Raw genomic sequence first — 23,428 nt, 5'->3', positions numbered from 1 at the left:
GAGGAAGTGTTTCTATGAGGGCAGTGTTGTAATGTAACGGAGTACAAATACTTCGTTACTGTACTTAAGTAGAAATGTCACGTATCTGTACTTTACTTCGCTATTTAAATTTATGTCAACTTTCACTTTTACTCCACTACATTTCCTAGATAAAATGTATACTTTTACTCCGTTATATTTCCACTAAGCATCTTCGATACTCGTTACTACAAAATAAAATCAGAAGAAATGTGTGTGACTGCAATAAGGGAGGTTTGGCGAATCACTGCTCCTAGATTGCATTACGCAAGTACGCACGCTCTACGGAGAAGCACAGGTACGCGCAGCGTGCACGCGCAGTCAGAGCTAGAGGCGTTTATCTATAACGTTAATCGACGGTAAGCCGCAAATACGGCAACCAAAAGCAGTGAAATTTCACTGTTCTTATTACCAGAGTTGTAGCACAAACAATCCATACAATACAATCCATACAATACTAAATAAAAAATAACATTTATTTGGTCTTTGTCTTGTGAATATTAGTTTATTAATGACTGCATTCATTGGACACACTGTTTGTAGAGAATACACACATACATGAACTGATTTGATTCAAGACTGACATCATTACATCATGCATAAAATTTTGGTGTCCACTTTTGCCATTTAATAATACCTTAACTTTTGGCTTACTATGTAATCATATAATAATATATATTTTTGTTTTAAATTCTCACTGAGGGCTAAAACCCCTAAAGATGAAACCCTAGAACCGCCCCTACTCTTACTGTATGCCTACCGAAAATCACTGAAATTTTACTTTTTACTTGTACTTCAAATACTTAAGTACATTAAATATCAGAAAATGACTTTTGATACTTAAGTACAGTAAATATCAGATACTTTAAGACTTTTACTTGAGTAATATTCTAAAAGGTGAATTTCACTTCTACCAAAGTCTTTTTCTAGTATGATACTTGTACTTTTACTCAAATATTGCTTTCTACTACTTTAAACAACACTGTATGAGGGCTAGTGGAGATAAAGCCGTGGCATCAATTTATTTAATATTGAGTTATTTTTGAAATGATGCTGAATTTGTAATTAATAATAATAAATAGTTTTTATTTTACAAAAAAAAAAAACATAATTATCCTCACCCCTACATGAAGTATACAAGGTAACCACTAGATGGCGATATAAACGAGAAAGTGTTTAAGAAGACTAATTTATTCCAGATAATGGAGTGGGGGTGTGGATTTCAGAAATTTATATAAAAATGTGTGTGTGTCTGTCTGTCTGTGTGTGTTGTCCCCTTTTCAATCATAACTGGTGGTTAAGGGATAATTGCAGGAAGTCTGTGTTACTTTAGCATGGCCATTTCCTCCTCTCACTCTCTGACAACCTCCCAACAGTATGTATGCATATATGTGGGAGTATTTATCTTTTGTCTTTATTGGCAGGATGTCTATCTGGGTCAGTTTCACTTTAGAGTTAGTCACGAGAATGTGCGTGTTTGGGTTTACTCACTGAGATGACTCACTGTTAATAAATTTTCAGGTGAGAATAAGAGTCAAACCCCTCAGTGATATTGACTTTTTTACATGAAATATAAAAAGCCCACGATGAGCCGCTCATCGTGAATCAAGTCGACTAGCCAAAACATGTCAGTGATGTCAGCAGAGTGCTAAACATTTGGGTGGAAGATATCTTGAACAAGTCTATTGTAATTTGGTATAAGTGGGTACAAAAGGAACAGGTTCTTGTAATGTATGTGGTCCCAGAATAACAACAGAATAAAATACACGTGAAAATATATAGGCTAGTTGAATATAGGATAGTTAATATTAAAAGTTAAGATCGTCTTTGGTTTTGTTTTGCCTATTTAACTTGATTATATTACATGGGTTTAAAATTCCTTTGAGTTAAAGATACATTTCAACTAGGCTTAAAACATTAAACTGTAATTAGATGTTGAGGCAGGGACACTGGACATGTCTTGGACTTTTGAGATTTGAACTCTGAAGTTCATTTGGACTCTGGAACTGGGGACTCTGGAGTCGAATTGGAGATTCTACACTCAACTTGGACTCTTGAGCTGAGGACTCGACACTGGATTTGACTCAGACTCTTAGAGCAACAGGCTTTGCACTGACTCGCCTTGAACTCAAGCATGTAGGACTCGAATACGTTGTTCTCAGTATTAATATTTAACTCAGTTTTTGAACTCTACTTTGCCTGTTGATCTGAGGACTCGGGACTAACCTTTGACTATAGAGATTGAGACTTTTTAAATTATAGTCTTTGGACTTTAAATATAAATTGACTCTGGCCTCAAGTAGAGCCTTTAGAGAAGATACCCACCTGCTCCCACAGTCACTCTTGACCAGTTCTGCTCCTGCACCAATAGCTTTTGACAAATTTCTTTTCACAGGGCAAACAGTTCACTGTGTCCACTATAGTGACATGGGCTTAATGTACACGGGCTGCCTTTGTCCTACTTGAAAGTAGTAATTGTCCAGTCCCGTTTTGTCCTGCAGGACTTGTCAGAACTTGACTCTAGAGCTAGTCAAGCTTGAGTAATAATGAGTCATAACCAGTGGTTACTAATCTATACTCCACAGTGAAATATAATCCATGAGTTACAACCTGTAGGTGCTGAACTATAACCTTCTGTTTAGGGGCCAAAGCATTTAGTTACAGAGCTGTGACCGCTAGCTACTCATCCGTACTATGTAATTACTGACCTATACCCCGTGGCTACTCATCCATAGGTGTAGTTGCTTAGCTTAAACACCAGCTGTATCCTGTAGATACAGAACTATACGCTATTAAATTTAGCTACAATACAAGCCATAACCTGTCACACTTAATTAGTTTAATGAAAATAAAATCTCACATCGCTAATAATTGTATTTTTGTGTAAAGAGCGTAAATGCTGCTTTCTGAAGCAATGGTTACTTTAACAAAATTTCTGTGAGCATGTCTGTGTGCATGCTAATGACGGGTGCAGCTGTACCCCCTGCTGATTTGAATCCGTATTCACATTAAGCAGTGCAAGATAAGGCCAGCGTTTCTTCCTACAGCATGCTCAGTATTCCATGTGCGGGCTTGGGATTAGCATCAAATTTCTGGAAAAAGCCTTCAGGTGCTAAAGCTATCTCACGTAGGAGTGGGGAAGTGTGTGTGTTCAAATCTGCTTCCTTATGTACCGTATTGTTGTAGTTCTCCTTAGCCACCATAGCTCATATCACATCTTATTTCATGGGAAAACTACGATTTGGTATGTAGACATCCTAATAGTTGCTTATGACTACTCGGACTGGAAGAGTTTTACATGCAGCGGTCAAATAATTCATGTGTGCCACGATTAAATCATGTTTGGACCTTCAAGGCCAATATACCGTATCTCCATAATTACTGGTATGGATTCTATTGGAAAAGTAATTCTGTGGATTTCTTTACTGTAAAGATGCTCAGAAGTGCTCAGTCCTTTCTAGCATCTCTTGGAAAAAACAATGGAAAACAAACGTTTGCCAGGTAGGAAGTGTCGTATAATAAAATATGGACGATGTTTAAAAGTGTTGCTGAAGAAAAATCTCTGTGAAGTTTTGGTATAAATACTACATACTACAATATATGGCTAAACTTTGTGAAGTCTTTCCTCACAACTGTCTTTCGTGCAAAAAAACTACATGCCAAGTTTATAAAACCGAACCAAGCGTCCTAGCTCTCTATCGATGAGTGACTAGCTGCAAAAGAAACACCTTGCACACATCTGCAGTAATAAACACTGAATAAAACACTTACAGGAAAATAATCAGTGACACGGTGGTTAGATGCAAAGCAATTACTTTTACTACCACAAAGTGGTAACAGTTTCCTGTTTTGGGGGGCACGTGGCTTAGTTTGTATGTTCTCACCGTGCCTTGGGGGTTTCCTCCGGGTACTCCGGTTTCCTCCCCGGGTCCAAAGACATGCATGGTAGGTTGATTGGCATCTCTAGAAAATTGTCCGTAGTGTGTGAGTGTGTGAGTGAATGAGAGTGTGTGTGCCCTGTGATGGGTTGGCACTCCGTCCAGGGTGTATCCTGCCTCGATGCCCAAAGACGCCTGAGATAGGCACAGGCTCCCCGTGACCCGAGGTAGTTCGGATAAGTGGTAGAAAATGAGAGAAAGAGAGAGTGAGTATCACAGCAGTCTAAATCCTCTAACATGATGACTTTCCCATGGTCCTTATTGTGGAATAAACAATTTCTCCGAGAAATCATTACCATGACAACACGTGTTGCTTCTCATTACGTTATTATCACGTTAGATTAAATCGACCATGATTTGAGTAACACTTTAAGACGGAACTTCCATCAGCCAATAAGAATCAAGATTACACAAGTACTGTGGGGTAATTCTTCTAATAATAAAAGCACTGATTATATAATCATCATCAATACACTACTCCTTTATCATCACATGCTTGTATCATCATTATTAGCTTAGGAACTGTGCAGACTGCATAAGAGCTGATTCCTTCGCGAATATTTTATTCTTTCAGTTCAACATCAAGCAGCATCAGTAAGAGCCTGGATCCTAGAAAAGAATACAGAGGTATAAAAGGAAGAACAGATGAGAGTGAGGATCAGTCAGAATGAACTGACTTATCCTGATGTGAGCACTTTTTTTTTATCAGGAAAGGAATAGAAGAGAGCTGGAGGTCGTGTGAATAAAGTGAATATTAATCAAATAGCGTTATCATGACTTTGGGTTTAAGGAAATAGTTGTGAAATGTGTACTGAAAACTACACGAAACCTCAGCGTTTGCTTATAGCTAAGAAAAAAATGAAACACGATTATTCTTCAAAAAAAAATTTTTCACATTGTGACATTTGCGTTTTGTCTTTTTACCCAAGAAAATACCTCTACATTGAAAAATTGACTGACTTTTTTTTTTATCCATCATAGGCAAAACATTTTTTAAATACATGTTCTAACAAGTTTATTATTACAGCTGTTGCTATAGAAATGCTCCCGGTTCCTTCGCCTAGTGTTTGGGTTTCCATCGGATCCTTCATCCCGAAAAACACACAACACATTCGACTGAGACAATTTTCCCAAAAACTTTCAGCAGCGCTGGTGGCATTAGTTTTATTTACTAAACTTTTGGAACTTTTATGGCACATGGCAAGGTTTTAGATTCTGTGATTCTGCTCACTAAAAAAAAAAAAAAGATGCAGTGGATAAAAAGCATCTATTAAAAAAATAAATGTACTGATCGACTTTTGAATAATGTTCAATGTCCAACCGTTCATATTCACTTTAATGGCATTTGAGACTGATTTTCTGTCTTTCATGCCTCCATACACAAGGACTTTTGCTTCGGTGGCCAAACAAAGGCTCACTTGTGTGACTCATACACTCTCTACACACTGCTGAATTTACTGGTCTGAATACTGAATACTAAGTTTAACACACACTCGCGCAGACACACACAAACGAGTCATGGGAAAACATGTCAATTTATAACGATCGTCTCTTAAATGAGGACATATAAAGTCACCCATACACTTGCCTTTTGTTTTACTTCATACATTTCTATTCAAATTGTCTTAAACAAATGGAAAAAAAAAAACCCTGACATGTAATCCTTTGAATGAAATATGAATTAGTCGCCTCTTCTTTGTGGGTTGAAAATATTTGTCCTTGATCCTCCGGTTATTGAATTTCAAAGCCGGGTTACAAGGTGTTTTACAGCGACAGACAGGAGTGGAGTTATTTCTCAATAATTTCTGTTTTTTTTTTTTTTTTTAAAGTCAGTACAGAACAAGACAGAAAAAAATACTACACTAAATGCACAAACTGCTCATTTATTAGATTTCTTTTCCCTTTCATTCTATTGTAGAGAATACATTTAATATATTACTATTTTCTTTCTTTCTGTCTTTAATTCTTTCTATTCGTAAATGACAACTTTTGTATGTTAGTGTGTGTTTGTTAGTCTTCTTTCTTTTCTTAATGAAGATAAAGCGAGGACACGGTTAAAGCCGAAAGATAGTCAGATTTAAAGCATTTTAGCTTAACGGCAGCCAAATAATTAATAAAGAAATAAATTCCAGTATACTACAAATAAATAAATAAATAAATAAATAAATAAAATTACACTGTAAATGAAAGGGCATCAGATGACTGACTCTTTTTGCCTCAAGCTAGCATGACCAATACACTAACAGTGTTAAAGAAGTGTGGAAGATTGTGTGTATAAATGTCTATAAATAGGTGAGAAAGAATTTATTAACACAAATAGCTGAAGCCAACACAAGAACCTTCACAATTTTTTCTAAACTTAATAATGATATTCGTTTGTGGGGGACACGGTGGCTTAGTGGTTAGCACATTTGCCTCACACCTCCAGGGTTGGGGGTTCGATTCCCACCTCCGCCTTGTGTGTGTGGAGTTTGCATGTTCTCCCCGGGTACTCCGATTTCCTCCCCTGGTCCAAAGACATGCATGCATGTTGACTGGCGTCTCTGGAAAATTGTCCGTAGTGTGTGAGTGTCTGAGTGAATGAGAGTGTGTGTGTGCCCTGCGATGGGTTGGCACTCCGTGCAGGGTGTATCCTGCCTCGATGCCCGATGACGCCTGAGATAGGCACGGGCTCCCCGTGACCCGAGAAGTTCGGATAAGCGGTAGAATATGAATGAATGAATGAATATTCGGATGTTCTTTGGAGGAAAGTGACTAGTTTACTCCCTATTTGAAAAATCTCCTTGCACGCAACACTAAAAAGAAAGAAAAGTATTGGTTTGTCCTTCCATTATTTTTGGAAGTTACTGTAGATGTTTTAGTTTTTGGCTGTAATCCTTATTTGCGTGTGGATCTGCCTAAAAGGTTTTAGAAACCCTGAGTCACTCTTCCTGGTGGTTGAGTTTAATATATTTATGCCAATAACATCTTTCCAGCATGAAGGTGTGAAAAGATTTTCAAGGGCATAGACTTTATTTCAACAGGTTCCACTAGCAATAGGAAAAATGTACCGACCAGGGCTTTTAGTGCTGATTGTCATGGTTTTAGAGTTAGTCACAGTGTAAGATCAGACAGATCTCCAAAATACCATCTAGGTGTTTCTAATTATGTCGTTCATGATAGTATGATGGTCTACCAGTTTGTCCAGCTCAGCCTGTGTTTTGGTAGCTAGCATGATGTTTGCAATGATGAAATTAATACAAAATCTTCCAAGCAGAAAGATTTGTTATGTTTTCACATTGATGCTCTACTCTCCACTCAGTAGCTGTAATCCACTGTAAGCTGGCTGGCCAAACACGAATAAATGCTACAAGAAGGAGAAGAAGATGAAGAAGTAGGCAAACGTGCCCCACCCTAGAGCATGCAAATCAGTGATGTTGTTTTGTTCAAAAGCAGCAAAAAAGCTCAGAGTTAAAGCAATGCCATGCAGAACATGGAATCCAGCACGGCCCCATCCGAGCCAATCGATGGCCTTCAGGAAAGCAGTGACGATTATGATATTGGAAATAACTTAGCACATTTGGAGGACAAGGGCAGCGATGAAGAAACACTGGGACTGGGTGAGAGCGATTCGGCTGATGAGTACTGTAAGTAACTTAGCAACGGTAACTAAGCGAGGACACTTTAGAGAAGAATCTGACAGGACACTCTAAAATCGTATCAGTGTAGCAGCTTTCTAAATGAGGCACATGAACCGATATCATGGAAGTTTACAGGGTGAAATATTGCCAAAATATTGCAGGAGTGGCAGGGAGTGACGTTTACATGAGACGCAAAAAGGATGCAAATGTTTTGATGGGAAAAAATACAGGCATTTAAAAAATATCGAGGTAACTGTTCATTCATACTCTATGAAAAGGCTACACAAGGTAAGTTTTATTCTAATACTTTTGTTACTTCAGTTCGGTCAGTAATGTTATAGTCTTAATGAGCACATCTTGGCTGGAACAAGTTGCAACCAATAGTTTTCTCGCTTAGGTAAACTGATTGTGTTTGCAGACGTGAAGATGATGAGCAACTTCCACCACCAGTGAAAAAGCCACACAAGTCTGCTCAGTCTAAATCTCCCCCGGCATGGAAGACATCTGAAGACACCGATGTGGCTCCACCGGCCATTCGGTTCCAGCCTGCAAAGCCTCCTGGGGTGCAACTAAATCCAGCAGACACGTATCCACCTCTGGAGTTGTTCAAACTCTTCTTCTCTCAAGACGCCATAGAGACACTGTGTCGGAACACCAATAAACAAGCTGCCAGGAACATCGCCCAAGGGTGCAAGTACAAATGGAGTGATTTGACAGTAGATGAGTTCTACAAGTACATTGGCCTGGTTTTTTACATGGCCCTGATAAAACTGGGCCATATCCAAGAGTACTGCCGGCAAAACAAAATTTTTTCCATTGCCTTCCCAGGGACGGTGATAACCAGAGACTGATATGGAACCATTTCCTGGAACGTGCACATGAGCAACAAGAATGAAGATCGAGAGAACGATATGAGGCATTGGACACCACAGCATGACCAACTATTATATGTGAAACTGCTCATGGACAGGGCTCGGGAGGCCTGCAAAACCTTTTATCATCCACAGAGGAACATTGCGGTTGACGAACGAATGATAGCAACCAAGGCAAAAATGGGTATGACACAGTAAATGAAGAGAAAGCCCACCAAATGGGGCTTCAAATGGATTTTGCCGTGTACACAGGAAAGGATGGCTCGTACATAGGACGAGGGATTTCATATGACACTGTGATGTCATTCATGGATCCATCCTTCTTGGGTTCTGGGTACCATGTGTACATGGACAATTTCTACACGAGCCCAAAGCTATTCAGGGACTTGCATGATCTGAAATTTGGGGCTTGTGGCACTTACAGGGACAACAAGAAGAACTGTAAGGACTGTCCAAGCACTACAGTGAACGCCCTGGGTAGAACATCATCCAGAGGAGACTTCAGTTCAATTCACACTGCTTTCAGCGGCGAGACGATACAACGCAAGGTAAAAACTACAAAAGGGAAATGGACCACGCAGACATTTTTGTGCCCCTCTCCCATCCTAAAATACAACAAACACATGGGAGGTGTGGACTTGTCCAACCAACTGATCCAGTACTACACAACACACCACAAGACCACGGAATGGTACTGGAAGCTGTTTTTGCACTTTTTAGACATTGCGGCTACAAACGCATACATCCTCCACAAAGAGCTTGCGTCACGACAACTGTGCCCTGCCTTAACGCACAAAACATTCATGGAAGAGCTGACTGCCCAGCTGTGCGGCATGTCACGGAAAATCCCTTTCAAACGTGCCAGCTGCGATCACGTCCCGGTGCCCGTGGCCAAGCTGTCTACAGACGTAAGTCAGGTGGCTTCACAAGGTCGCAGGACCTGCGTCGTCCGCTGATCGCAAAATTCCAAGAAGATTAGCACCCCGTGGAAGTGCAGGAAGTGCGACGTTCCGCTTTGCCTGCAGCTGACTAGAAACTGTTTTGAGAAATGGCATAAGACTGTCAGAGTAAATGTGAAATAAAATGAAACAAATCACCATCTACAATAGAACAGTGAATCATTTATTCTGGATTCATTTAAATGGTGAAGAACTTACATCTTTTACTGTGTGCCAAGCCGTCATATCTATGCACAATATTTTTTCTATGTGTAGAATAAAACAACAACAACAACAACAACAACAAAAATATTATTCTGATCTGTTCGATTTGCATATAATTATTTGGCAAAGGTAAGGTGCTCTGGATAAGCTTGGTGGACCTGGGATCAAAGGTAGCCTAGCGGTTAAGGTGTTGGGGAAATGGGATCGAACTCACAACCTTCTGATTGGTAGCCTGGTGGTTAAGGTGTTTGGGACCTGGGACTGAACTCACAACCTTCCGATTGGTAGCCTAGTGGCTAAGGTGTTGGGGACCTGGGATTGAAATCACAACCTTCTGATTGGTAGCCTAGTGGTTAAGGTGGGGACCTGGAATCAAACTCACAACCTTCTGATTGGTAGCCTAGTGGTTAAGGTGTTGGGGACTTGGGATCAAACTCACAGCCTTCCGATTGGTAGCCTAGTGGTTAAGGTGTTGGGGATTTGGGATCAAACTCACAACCTTCCGATTGGTAGCCTAGTGGTTAAGGTGTTGGGGACCTGGGATCAAACTCACAACCTTCTGATTGGTAGCCTAATGGTTAAGGTGTTTGATACCTGGTCCACCAAGCTGCCACTGTTGGACCCCTGAGCAAGGCCCTTAACCCTAAGTTGTGTTAAAAAAAATGAGATAATGTAAGTCACGCTGTAAAAGTAAAAATACTGGAAATGTAAAGTAAATGTAAATCAGGAGGCCAAATGTTTTAACAGCAAACCTAAGATTATATAAACTCAATCTAATTAAAAAACAACTTACTATTTTTATATACTTTTATTTATTTATTTAATGTCGTGAATAATACCCGGTCTTAACATAAAAGCTACGTTGAAAGTTGATCCTCCAAAATCCTGTTCAAATCAGGCACATTCCGAACTAATGAATGGCCCTCGACCGAACTACAGACACCATCATCACACCGTATCCTTCCGCACATACCACATAGTTTACTTAGAACGAAATGTGGCCAAACGGACACATTTTCATTAATAATGAACACATTTATCGCTATCTGTATCGTACTTTAATCGTCAAAGCGCTCTGATCGTTATTCCACGTGTGTCGGAAACCCACACGAGTACACAGCAGGTAGCGGTTTATTTATTTTTTTCAACTACGCGGTAGGATACATTAAACCGCATTCACCGTAATAAGAACTTCCTCTGAGGTGTGCGGTGTGCGTGAGAACAGTGCGCATGCGCAGTGCGACTCGGGCAGGGGCGACAGTGACGCGACGCCATTTTGAGGCTCCAGTTTCCAGTTAACATAACAGCGAGCTGCGGCGGAGCGGAGGGACGGACGGTTATTTCTTTTTTATTTCAGTCTCGGATACAGACAACGTTGCTCTCACGCCGCTTAAAGAGGAGAACAAGGGGGAAAAAACGGGTTGTCCGTTTTTCTTTGCTATCAGGTACGTTTATAACGTGTGTATGTGAGTTCATAGAAGTTTAGGCGTTTCTTCTGTTAGCCGTCGAAGCGTTTTTACTTTTCTTAACTAGCTTGGTGTGTCTGCTTTTAAAAGGCGGGCGGTTTTTTAGCTCTTATTACTGACTTGTAACTAATGAGAACTTTATTTTTGTCCTTCTACGGTAACTATGTGCTAAGTGACATTTCTGACTACTTGGATAATTAGCCATCGTTTTTTCTCGTCACATAGAAATGTGTTTTTTTTATTTATTTTTTTACTTGTAGTAGATTTGTGTTTTTAGATTTTCACATTCTTTGCACCAAAACTCCACAACTACCCGCACGTTTCAGGTGTGTGTGTGTGTGAGAGAGAGAGAGAGAGAGCGAAAGAACCCACTGTTTAGATGCCTAATTGTTTTTTTTTTGTTGTTGTTTTTTTTCCTACCCGTATTCTATCATACGGGAGCGGATTGGTTATCAATAAGCACGCACGACGGTTTTGCGGAATGCGTGCACTCACTAGCCAATCAGCGCAGCGTTTGAGCCATTTCTGTGTGACGAGGCGGGACTTACTCGAATATAGGTGTGACTACGAGTGTTCTTTATTATAAGCTACGTTTGGCTAGCATGCTAGTTTATTTTGATTTTATGTTTTAAGGTGGATTTGTTTTGTTGTATCAACGTTTTTGAAGCAGCACTAAAGGTTACTAAATTATTATAATCTATTATACATTAAAATGTATAAAATTAAGTTTTTTTTGCGTGTATTCGGTTTATCAAGAAGTTCTCTAGCTACTTAATTGCAACCTGTTTTTCATAAAAACGCACAAAATGGAGGATTAAATCAACACGTGAACGCAGCTAAGAGTTTGTTAAATACTTTTAAACACACAACTCGGACTGTTAAGTTTGTTTCTGTAATTATGCTCAGAAAACGTGAGTAAAGACTTTGTGCATTTCTTATTGTTTAGTTTGTTTATCACGAGTTCTCTCATTAGCTAAAATAAAATAAAACGAGTCGTTTGGTTTGAGCCAAAGCTGTGAGGCTTGTAGGGATGAAAACATTCCTATAAAGCTTTGATTTCTTTTTGTCTACGACTCCGTCTATTAGATCAGTTCAGAAATCTGTGTGGTGTTTGATTCATTTTCTCCTGTTGAGTCGTTTTAGTTTGATTCGGTGTTGAAACGAATCAGTAAACTGCACCAGGATCGAGTTCATACGGGGTAAATTCGGTGTGTGTGTGAGATTGGTGTGCTGTTTTGTGCTGCCAAGAAATATTTGCTTAAAAACCCAATTGCCTTATTTTCCTAGGAGTTCATACAAATTTAGTGTGTTTCTAAGAACAGCTCACTTCACAACTCGCACTCTTGATGCATTTTTATTATTAATTTTCTTTTCCACAGAAACTCTTTCACCTTAGACTGTGTTTTAATGCAATCCCTGCTCTACCATGGGCCTTTTCATCTGCAGCGCCTTTAACAGCCTTTTGTAAGGAAATAAACACTGGTGTTTGTACAGAGGCAGGAGAACGAAGGAGCAGCATATAGAGCTGCTCTTTGATCTTACATACACAGAGGGGGGAAAACCCCAGCAGAGCTCCATCCGCTTTCCCTTACGCCACAGCACGGAAAATGTAGAAGGAGAATAACATGTTTAGTGTAATTTAGTTTAGTCGCCTTAGCTCTGAATTTCCATCGCTGCTTAGTAAGTCCTAATGAAGACGTGACGGCGGGCCGTGCCGTGCCTTGCGTTATGTTTGAGGATGTGGCTTTTGTAAATGTCTCCATTTGGGCAAAGATGACACTTACACTGGGCCATATCCAGATAAATGAAATATTTAGTAAGGGAAAAAACAGCGTGGTTAATAGGCAGTTTGTCACATAGTGGCTTTATCACTTTATTCCATTCTGACTTTGAGCAACTCCTGAGGCAGTCACGGAAATGTTTTCAGCTTCATGGTAAAAGCATTGGAATGTTTTTCTCTCTTTTTCTAAAGGATGTTGAATGAACTGCTTACAAAGTGTGTTTTCATAGCCACAGCTGCTCCTCTGTGTGCTCGGAGCATTTTGGAAAACCAACCTTCGCCTGCTTTTGGGGGGGGGGAAAGGCCCGATTTATTAACTTTGGCACAAGTTCACAGCACTACAATTTCCCTCCTCCTATTAAGAAGCTTTCTGTCTGCTTCGGTGTAGGCAGACGTCTGAAGTGCTGTACAGTACCTCCCCGGCAGAGTGAGAGGCGCACACACACTGGAATGTCCGATGCAGACTGCAGGATGTTTTCATAAATGTGGGTTCCTGTAATTACCTGAGTGTAAAAGGCGCTCTTCTTTTTTTTTTTTAGATGAGCAGCTTAACTACTTTAAGCCTGAAGAATGGTGTGAATTGCTGTATTTTAAGCTCCTCTCAAATGTTAATGTGGCTAACGAGGCATGAAAATCTCAATCGTTTATATATAATGCAAGTAGAGACAGAAATTTCAGCCCCCCCAACCCATTAATTCCTCATATAGACTCTCGAAGCCTGTGGTGTTTTGACAAAATGGAGCCGCAGCAGGTCTTTGGCCAACGGTTCGGATGTTAGCTGCACCTTTCTCTCGGATGTGGTTATTGGAGTCTGGGTAGTGCCCTGATTTTTCACTCAGCTGTGTTTGTGTTTGCGCTACATAGCGTAGCTTTCACTATCATTTTCTTTGCGCTTGGGGCTGTAGTTTGAGACACTACTCTTTTTTTCTAAGGGAAAAAAAAATTAGAAATTTCCTTAAATATGGAAACTAGCTGTATTAAATATTTTAAATAAATTGACACTTTTTTTTTTGGTCAGCTATTTGTGAGATTATATTGTGGAGTGTTTCACAACATCTAGACAAGACAATGCAAACCACCCCCCCACCCCCCATCACAGACATGTCCGTCCAGACTGAAATGTTTACCCGGGGGTGGGAACGGGTAAACAAGTAATTTCCCTGCAATTTTCTCAGAGGAGGATGAAGAAAATCACCATCCTGTCTGATTCCCATGGGGAGAAAAAAAATCACCTGTAAAATAGGAAATTACCCCAGAGAGGGTTAATGAGGCACAAGTTCATACCAGTTTGTGACCAATTTCTGCTGCCACTTGCATGTACTTGATCACTCGTCACCGTCACGTACGTTATTAGATGCCGACGAGCTACAGAGATGCAAACGTTAGAGACATTGTGGTTTTCATTAGATTCATTAGTTCTCATTCTGTTTTGGTAATTTTGTTAATACCATCAGTGGAAAAGCAAGAAAGGATTTGCTTCTTAGTCAACTTTGAATTAATCTTCTATCACTTCCTTGGTAGCTCAAGGGGAATTCAAATTAGTGGTGAGTCGATTTTGGACGTGTGTTGCAAAAAGGAAAACGCTCTAGACCAAGCTGTCTTGGAGCCTGTGAGGCGTTCAGTCATCGGCCCAGTGAGTCGCAGCGCAGGAAGCCGTACCTAAAAGTGGTTTCCGTTGTCCTGGATTTAGTCTACATCCTCTCTCGTTCAGCAGAAACATGAAGGCAAGCTCGTCTCGTGTTGATCTGAAGTGGCTTGGAACATGTTTATACAAGTACTCTAGATTAGTCAGCATATTAAGAAGAAAAAAAAAAACCCAAGCAAATTCAGCATAAAATGTGCTTTTACTGGAACAGCTGTTTTATAAAAAAAAGGTGAAAGTTGATATTTATAAATTATTTATAATTCTTTGTTGGTTAGAAATCCTGGGATCTGATGGGGATCTACAGAGTTTTCCACAATGAAAAACATCTTTTAATTGTAGGTGTAAGACGTTCCCTGGAGAATCAAGTCTGTAACGGTCCAAAGGTTCCACCAGAATCCATTTACATTTTAGTCATTTTAGTTTCAGGTGTCTTTAAAAAAAGAAAAGGCCAGTTTTTATGTAGCAGACTTGGGATCGACAGAGAGACGCAGACAGACCCAGTCAGGTCGCAGGGCAATAAACCATTTAAAAGCATCTGATATAAATCGGTCTGTCTGTCCCAAGGCTGTTTATTTTCAATTAGCTTGTTGATCTTCATCACATTGTTCAGCACATCTCGATACTCTCATCAAGCGCTGATGGATGACGCTGACTAACCCTTAGGAATGTTTTTATTGCCAGTGCCAGGATGACTCACTCTGTGTGTGTGTGTGTGTGTGTGTGTGGAGGGTGAGAGACACAGCTGCTTGAATGCTGGGAGTTTCCCCGAGAACACACACACACGCAGCTCGAGGCTGTATGACTCGAGCCCCCTCTCATACACAGACAGCTGTTGTCTGAAAGGAACAGCGTGTTGAATACGGCCGCTCGGATTTCAGCTCGTTTGTAAAAGCCCGTATCGCATGTCCCCTTCCTCAGCTCTGCCAACTTGCACTCTGTACAGAGTTTTCTTCTTTACACTCACGACTGCTTTTCTTTGCTCTCCCCCGCAGATTCGGAAGTAGTTCGGACTGACGGCTCGGCATCACGATGGCTACCCAGTGTAAGTACACGGTTTTCGACAGTCTTGGAAATTCTAATTATAGTCGGGAAGCAAATGAGCAGGTTTGTGCGGTAAACACGGCACCCTCCCCCCACTACGTATCTAACGGTGCCACACACGGTGACTGAAGCTTGGACAGGTTGTGTTGAGACATGTAGAAAGATCTGAAAGCTAGCCATTGTAGTGTGCATGATACAATAGCTTACTCTGCCTGCATGTCCTGCGTGTAGCATTCAGGGTAGTAAAACTTGTGCATGTATTACGCTCTTTAAGAACATTAAAGTTAATTGAGGGATGTGGTAGACTAGTGTTTTGAGACTAACAATCGAAAGGTTGAGTTCAATTCCCAGGGCCACCAGGCTGCCACTGCTGGGCCCCTGAGCGAGGCCCTTAAGATAAGTCGCTCTGGATAATGCTGTCTGCTAAATGCTGGAAATTTTTTTTTTTTTTCTTCTTTTTATAAAGCTCCATCTACAGGATCTACAGGCACTTTGAAGTATTGAAGTGTTATTGAACAGTGGGGTGTAGAATTGGGCACTTTATTGTGCAAGTAGTGAACTGAAATTAATTTTCGTTTGTCAACAGTTGCTGCAGTTTTCTAGTCATTTTACTGGTAAAGGTTTAAGATTTTTGTTTTAGGCTTTCAAATTACACACAGCATGTTTTTTTTTCCCTTTCCACTTTGCTCTGTCTAACATTAACATCGCTCCTTTGCTGTGGGGGTTGTAGCTGATCTGATGGAGCTGGACATGGCGATGGAGCAGGACCGGAAGGCTGCAGTGAGCCACTGGCAGCAGCAGTCCTACCTGGACTCGGGTATCCATTCTGGAGCCACCACCACGGCGCCCTCACTCTCTGGCAAGGGGAACCCAGAGGACGAGGAGCTGGACAACCAGGTGCTGTATGAGTGGGAGCAGGGCTTCAGTCAGCCCTTTACACCGGAGCATGTGGCAGGTACGAGTTGGTTTCTGTGGCCTAGTGGCGACGCCAATGTAGTTTGTCACATATACACAGATTGCTGCGTGCCTTAGTGCAATGCTAACGTCCATACTTTTCTAGAAATGGACGGGCAATACGCCATGACTCGTGCCCAGCGTGTCCGTGCCGCCATGTTTCCTGAGACCCTGGATGAGGGCATGCAGATCCCCACCACCCAATTTGATTCCGCTAACCCCACCAACGTGCAGCGGCTGGCCGAGCCGTCCCAGATGCTCAAACACGCTGTGGTGAACCTCATCAACTATCAGGATGACGCCGAACTCGCTACCAGGGCTATTCCAGAGCTCACCAAGCTCCTCAATGATGAAGACCAGGTGGAAATTGCTTAGATTTCTTTCTTCACTAATGAAAGTATATCTTTTGGCTGAGGAGATTTAACCTAACTGTGACTGTATTTCAGAATATATGAGGTACGGGTTATTTTAAGGTTGACCCAAAAATGTTTCTGTAGCGTAGCATCTTCACTATAAAAATAAAAAAGGACAAGAGGACTTTAGAGAAGACTCTTCACAAAATTGGAGCAGCATGTTTCACTTTTTAACCGTCTACGTTTTCTCTCTGGAGGTGGTGGTAAATAAGGCCTCCGTCATGGTGCATCAGCTGTCGAAGAAGGAGGCGTCGCGGCACGCCATCATGCGCTCCCCTCAGATGGTGTCGGCCATCGTGAGGACCATGCAGAACACCGCTGACGTGGAGACGGCACGCTGCACTGCCGGCACACTGCACAATCTCTCCCACCACCGGGAGGGTCTTCTCGCCATCTTCAAATCTGGTGGCATCCCTGCTCTCGTCAAGATGCTGGGGTAAGAGCTAGGCTCCAGGAAATTCATTTACATATTCACAGGTTGGGTAACAAAAGGTCTGTTTGAAGCAGAGTCACTTATCTATAGAGTAAAGTGCTCTAAATGTGTGTGTGTGTGACAGATCTCCAGTTGACAGCGTGCTGTTCTACGCCATCACCACCCTACACAACCTCCTACTGCACCAGGAAGGAGCTAAAATGGCCGTCCGTCTGGCCAGCGGCCTGCAGAAGATGGTCGCCCTGCTGAACAAGACCAATGTTAAATTCCTCGCCATCACCACAGACTGCCTACAGATCCTGGCCTACGGCAACCAGGAAAGCAAGGTGAGGATGGATGACTGATTCCACATGTTTGTTTCATAACATTTGTTTCTGCTGCTGATTTTGTAATCTTGTTGAACTGACATCTGGACTAAGCAAACTGCCTTGGTTTCCTTAGTTGATCATCTTGGCTAGTGGAGGCCCTCAGGCTCTGGTGAACATCATGAGGACCTACACGTACGAGAAGCTTTTGTGGACCACCAGCCGTGTGCTCAAAGTGCTGTCCGTTTGCTCCAGCAACAAACCTGCCATTGTGGAGGCTGGTGCGTTTATACAAGCGAACACGCACACAATGATCAAAGTGTCCAGGCTTTTATTGGATATGACATGATTACTAACACAATTAGTCTGCTAGAAAGCATTCATTCGGCTGAAATTACATTTTAAAAATTCAAGGCTTTAAATATATTTTAACCGTATTAGGCTTTTCTTATTGTTGTAAATCTGGTGTCTGGGAAATGTACATAATTTTTATATATAATTTCTGTGCATGTTATTTTAATTGATTTATGTGCCCCACCTTCCTTTTAATTTTTTTTTTTACACAGGAGGTATGCAAGCTCTTGGACTTCATCTGACTGACCCCAGTCAGCGTCTGGTACAGAACTGCCTCTGGACCCTCAGAAACTTGTCGGATGCTGCCACGAAGCAGGTACTCGCACTCTGTTACACACTCACACATTAGTAATATTATTTAAAAATTAACAACATGTTGTATTTGATTCTCATTCTTTATTTTTATCCTTGTTAACATGGCCTTCATTTTTTTGCCCACAACAGGAGGGTATGGAAGGATTGCTTGGCACCCTGGTCCAGCTGCTCGGCTCAGACGACATCAACGTGGTGACGTGTGCCGCCGGCATTCTGTCCAACCTCACCTGCAACAACTACAAGAACAAAATGATGGTGTGCCAGGTCGGCGGCATCGAGTCGCTTGTGCGTACCGTGCTTAGAGCTGGAGACCGTGAGGACATCACAGAACCAGCCGTGTGCGCCCTCCGCCATCTCACTTCCAGGCACCAGGAAGCCGAAATGGCCCAGAATGCTGTGCGTCTGCACTACGGTCTTCCGGTGGTGGTCAAACTGCTGCACCCACCCTCACACTGGCCGCTTATTAAGGTACAAGGTTTTCACCAGCTTTTAATCAGAATTTGCTTTTTTCCCCTTTACAATAGATTTGAATTAGATAGTCGTCCATCAGATATGCTTTTGTTGCCTGTTTTTCCATCTTTACATCAGCTTTACAAGTCTGATCATTCTGTTGTGCTCCTCCCTCCCAGGCCACAGTTGGTCTGATCCGTAACCTGGCACTATGTCCAGCCAATCACGCACCACTGCGCGAGCAGGGTGCCATCCCCCGATTAGTCCAGCTGCTCGTGAGGGCACACCAGGACACCCAGAGGCGCACCTCCATGGGAGGCACACAGCAACAATTTGTGGTGAGTATTTTGGCAAATGCTTAAAATCAAAATGACTTTTTTTTTTTTTTTAGAAATTTTTATACTCCCACTTCTCTTAAGATTATGATTACGGTTGTTTTGTTTGCATGTTTTTCAAGGAGGGAGTTCGAATGGAGGAGATAGTAGAGGGCTGTACTGGTGCACTCCACATCCTGGCCAGAGATGTGCACAACCGAATCGTTATCCGAGGACTCAACACCATCCCTCTGTTTGTGCAGGTCTGAAATGACTTCTTGACTTGGATATTATTTATGACAAAAGCACCCATACTCAAGAGCCACCTCTCTGCTTTATTGTGTAGTTGCTGTACTCACCGATCGAGAACATCCAGCGTGTCGCAGCAGGCGTACTTTGCGAACTGGCACAGGACAAGGAAGCGGCGGAGGCCATTGAAGCCGAGGGAGCGACGGCACCTCTCACTGAACTGCTGCACTCCAGGAACGAGGGAGTGGGTGAGTGTGTTTAGGCGGGTCGGTTTCAAGCTAAACTGTTTCTAAGTTAGACTAAGCTTAGAATCTAAATGTTTAGAAAAAGCTTATGTTTAATAGCTTTTTCCAACTTTGAACTGCTCATCAGATGCACGTTCCTCTCAAAGTGCAAACCACTTTCAAGGAAATTGTTGAAATTTCGAGAGTTTTTCCTTTGATTACAAACTAATGTGTGGCAGCAGTTTAGGAGCTATGTGGGTTTGATCAGTTCTTCATGGCCTTTTTGTTGCTTCAGCTTTTTTTAGACAGATACAGTCTGTTCTATTTGGAAGGCAGCATAAGGACAGCTGTCTTGAGGTTTGCTTATATTGGACGAATTCAAAGTAGCACAACGTGTCCTCGTTTGGAAAAGGCAATCCCATAATTTAGTTCATCAAACCATGAGGTTTCAGGCACTCTTTACTTTTACTGTTCGTTTAAGATCCTGCGTGTACTCGAGTACAAAATCCTATTATAGTTATCCTTGATGAAGTCTACATAATTATTCTTTAATGAAGCAAACTGGGTAACGGTGCTGCTAATGTTACTAAATTGTAATTATTTATTTATTTTTTTTAAATCCCTCTCTTCTCTTTATGTCTAGCTACGTATGCGGCAGCTGTGCTGTTCCGCATGTCTGAGGACAAACCTCAGGACTACAAGAAGCGCCTGTCTGTGGAGCTCACTAGCTCTCTCTTCAGAACAGAGCCCATGGCCTGGAACGAGGTATGTAACACACAGGAATGGGGTGCGCGCACACACACACACACGATTTAACGATCTGCCTCTATTCGATTTTTCTGTTCTTCTTTCTTAGACTGGTGATATGGGTCTGGATATAGGAGCTCAGGGCGAGCCTGTTGGGTACAGAACAGATGGTAAGAGTCCTGTCACCTTTTCCCTGCTGTATCCGTTAAATGGTCTTGGTTTATAGATGTTAGCGTGATCATACTCAGACTTTTTTATTTAATTTTTTAAAATTTTATTTTTATGTAATTCTAGCTCAGTGTGTGTTTATATATAGTTACACTGATCTCATTAAGTTATTTAATATAGTTTTTAGTAGAATTTTTTACTTTTTTGTCGTCTTTAACTCCTACAGTGGTAAGCGTAACATAAATATTTAGGGGAAACATAAGTGAATGCATGCATCATTAATATTTTGAGTCTTAAACAAAATTATTGTATTTCTGTGCACTCATTTTTCATTCACTCTGTTATAGAGCCAAGCTACCGCTCCTTCCACGCAGGCTATGCCCAGGACAGTCTGGGCATGGATGGCATACTGGAACATGAGCTCGCCGGTCACCATCCCGGAGCAGAGTACCCAGTGGAGGGGCTTCCTGACCTCGGCCACAGCCACGACCTGATGGACGGCCTTCCTCCCACAGACTCCAATCAGCTGGCCTGGTTCGACACGGACCTCTAAACACATTCTCTCACACAGTCTGCAAGTAGAGAAGGTAAGAGAAAGGAACAAGGAAAAACTTATGGCTAAAACCTACAGGTGGTTTCAGACATGACCCATGATTCAAATGATTCACTTTTTCTGGTAACCACTTGTTCCTATAAAGCTAATTTTTTTTTTTAATTGTTTGTTTTGCATTGCAGCTGTATTGCGTGAAAACTGGATTGTGATAATTTTTTTTTTTTTTTTTTGCCTAAAGAATCACGGAAGGGATGCGAGCATATCAGAAAGTGCCTGACACAATGCATACACACACACACACACACACACACCTACATGTACACACCTGTTGGAGATGAGAGGGAGTTTTCTGAGGAACAAGCGGAAGGGATGCCAACCCCCCTTTTTTGTTGTTATTCTGGACCTTTTATTTTCCCCCACTTGGCCATGATGGAGGAAGGGAAGTCGAGATTGGATTTTGGAAGCGGTTGCTCTTTTAACAGCAAAGATGGAAGGTCTAAGTATGGAACTGTAAACCTTTTTAGCTTTGTTTTTATTTCAATTTCCCTTTTATGTTTATTTTTTTAAGAGCAGTCTATGATGACCTCCTAGCTTGGTTTTGACTTATAGTATGTATTCGTTTGTTTTTTTTCCATCAGTAATTTGTATTTCCTTTTTATGTCTTCTGTAGTGTTGTAGTGGACTTGCCTCATGTCGGTTTCTCAAGCTTTCTCACATAAACGGTGTCGAACACTAATAATCGGTTTCTATGTAATCTGACTGAAAGTGTAACTGTGTAGCTTTTTTCTTTTCTTTTTTTATACGATCAGCTGTTATTGGGTTGGGAGAAATATATGCATTCTTATTAAAGAAAAAAAAAAAGTATGCCTGGAGAGGCACTTTTCAGTGTCACACTTGTTCTATATAAGGTGTGGGGTGAAAACATGGAGATCAAGGGAGGAGAGGGGTTCACAGACTTGTCAGATTTATTATTTTTTTTCCCTTTCTTTTCTATGCTATCTCGAGGTAGTCTCTCTATTGAAGCGACGTCGTTGTTTTCGTTTGCCTGTGCGGCTTCTTTTGGGAACATGGATAATGACATAGCTAAACAATAAAAGACTTTTATTCCACTGTGTATCCAAGGACTTTTTTTTTTTTCTTTCTTTCTTTCTTTCTTTCTTTCCCTCCGTTTCTTCACTATCATGAGGTGCTGATTTCTATGGCTCTGTTAGATTTTGATAGATTTTTTTTTTTGTGTGGTGCAGTTTCTTGATGGCTGCGTTATGAAACCATAGATAATAAACAGATAAATTTATGAAGTCACTTATTATATATTTTTACGCTCAGAAGAGGACCGTCGTATCCTCGGCTGTGTTTCGTGCTTCAGGTTATCAGGAACAAAGATGTCTCTTGTATCACCTTCATCGTCATGCTATTTGAAGCCCTTGAATGTAATTGCTTTAACATCACTGATGTACAGATTATTATTTAGTTTTTTCCAGGGAAATAAAATTGTTTTTTGGTGTGTTTGTGAGATCAAAGTGAGAGGTGTGTGTGTGTGTGTGTGTGTGTAAAACTAGTCGACCTTATTTTATAAATAGATACTGTTTGTCTTTATCATGTCAGAGACCTAAGCTTTTCGATAGCCATGTTAAAAGGAATGTACAGCATGTAGGATCTCTTCCTTTATTCCTCTCGATTGTGTCAGGACTAGTTCAGTTGCTGCAAAATGCTAAAACAATGTATAGTAAATACAACGGATGCATTTTATCATGTCCTAAATATGAGCATTTTTACAAGCGTGTGTCTGGACCAGGAATCCCAAACAGTTCTGAAGGAAAGCTTTCCGCTTCCGTCTGCTTCCTAAGGAACTCCGAACAATCCTCTCTGTTCCGGGAAGAAATCTTAATCCTCTCCGCACCTAAATGAACTCTGACCCAATGCCTTCTACTGTTGATGGAAATCTGACGAATCCTGTCGGTTCCTGAGGGAATCTTGACCACTACTGTCTCACCATTTGGTCACACCCATTTCCCCACAATATAAACAATGTTAACACAAAACCATAGCAAGCGTCAGCACTGTAATTGAGCGCCTTCGGTCGTCGATCTCAACATTTCTTGGAAGAAGAAACAAGTTAATTGGAAAGCAGCTTGTAGCTTTATGAAACGACCGAGTACAATTTTTTTTTTTTAGCGTTGCAGCACGAGAAAACCGACTAGTTCGATCTTTCCAGAAACAAAGTGAACCATGAGAATCACAGTGAGTTCTCTCTTTCCCTTAGAACTTGTTTATAAGCGATTATTTTTATTAATCTTTAATTTATTTAAATGTCTGTGGTGGAACATCCTGTGCTTAAGTCCATGATGCTAGTGCCGGTGATTTAAAGTAATGGTGCCACATTAAAATAGTTGGTTATTCGTTTAA

General features: G+C 41.2%; 1 protein-coding gene across 3 annotated transcripts; it reads left to right on the top strand.

Moving 5' to 3' along the window:
- The first annotated feature begins 10,836 nt into the window (after positions 1 to 10,836).
- Positions 10,837 to 22,131, top strand: LOC113637468 (catenin beta-1-like). 3 transcript variants are annotated; one of them, XM_027138139.2, is made up of 16 exons: positions 10,837 to 11,056; positions 15,495 to 15,544; positions 16,274 to 16,498; positions 16,604 to 16,857; positions 17,108 to 17,346; positions 17,468 to 17,669; positions 17,785 to 17,929; positions 18,215 to 18,318; positions 18,447 to 18,785; positions 18,947 to 19,105; positions 19,225 to 19,344; positions 19,428 to 19,578; positions 20,198 to 20,319; positions 20,411 to 20,471; positions 20,817 to 21,056; positions 21,261 to 22,131. In XM_027138139.2, exons 2-15 carry the CDS (start codon positions 15,532 to 15,534, stop codon positions 21,020 to 21,022), a joined length of 2,340 nt encoding a protein of 779 aa, XP_026993940.1. In that variant the 5' UTR covers positions 10,837 to 11,056; positions 15,495 to 15,531; the 3' UTR covers positions 21,023 to 21,056; positions 21,261 to 22,131. The 3 variants fall into 3 exon arrangements, with proteins under 3 accessions (XP_026993940.1, XP_026993939.1, XP_026993941.1); XM_027138138.2 differs by having other exon boundaries at positions 21,205 to 22,131; XM_027138140.2 differs by having other exon boundaries at positions 10,854 to 10,938; positions 21,205 to 22,131.
- The last annotated feature ends 1,297 nt before the right edge of the window (positions 22,132 to 23,428 follow it).

This window comes from Tachysurus fulvidraco, chromosome 15, assembly GCF_022655615.1.
Source record: "Tachysurus fulvidraco isolate hzauxx_2018 chromosome 15, HZAU_PFXX_2.0, whole genome shotgun sequence".
Lineage (NCBI taxonomy): Eukaryota > Metazoa > Chordata > Actinopteri > Siluriformes > Bagridae > Tachysurus > Tachysurus fulvidraco.
This window is presented reverse-complemented; position numbering and strand designations above follow the sequence as displayed.

Excerpts from the sequence above, each read along its gene's own strand:
- LOC113637468 (XM_027138139.2), top strand. Across the intron at positions 17,347-17,467 it reads GCTCTCGTCAAGATGCTGGG|ATCTCCAGTTGACAGCGTGC; the intron begins GTAAGAGCTAGG and ends TGTGTGTGACAG. Across the intron at positions 17,930-18,214 it reads ACCTGCCATTGTGGAGGCTG|GAGGTATGCAAGCTCTTGGA; the intron begins GTGCGTTTATAC and ends TTTTTTACACAG.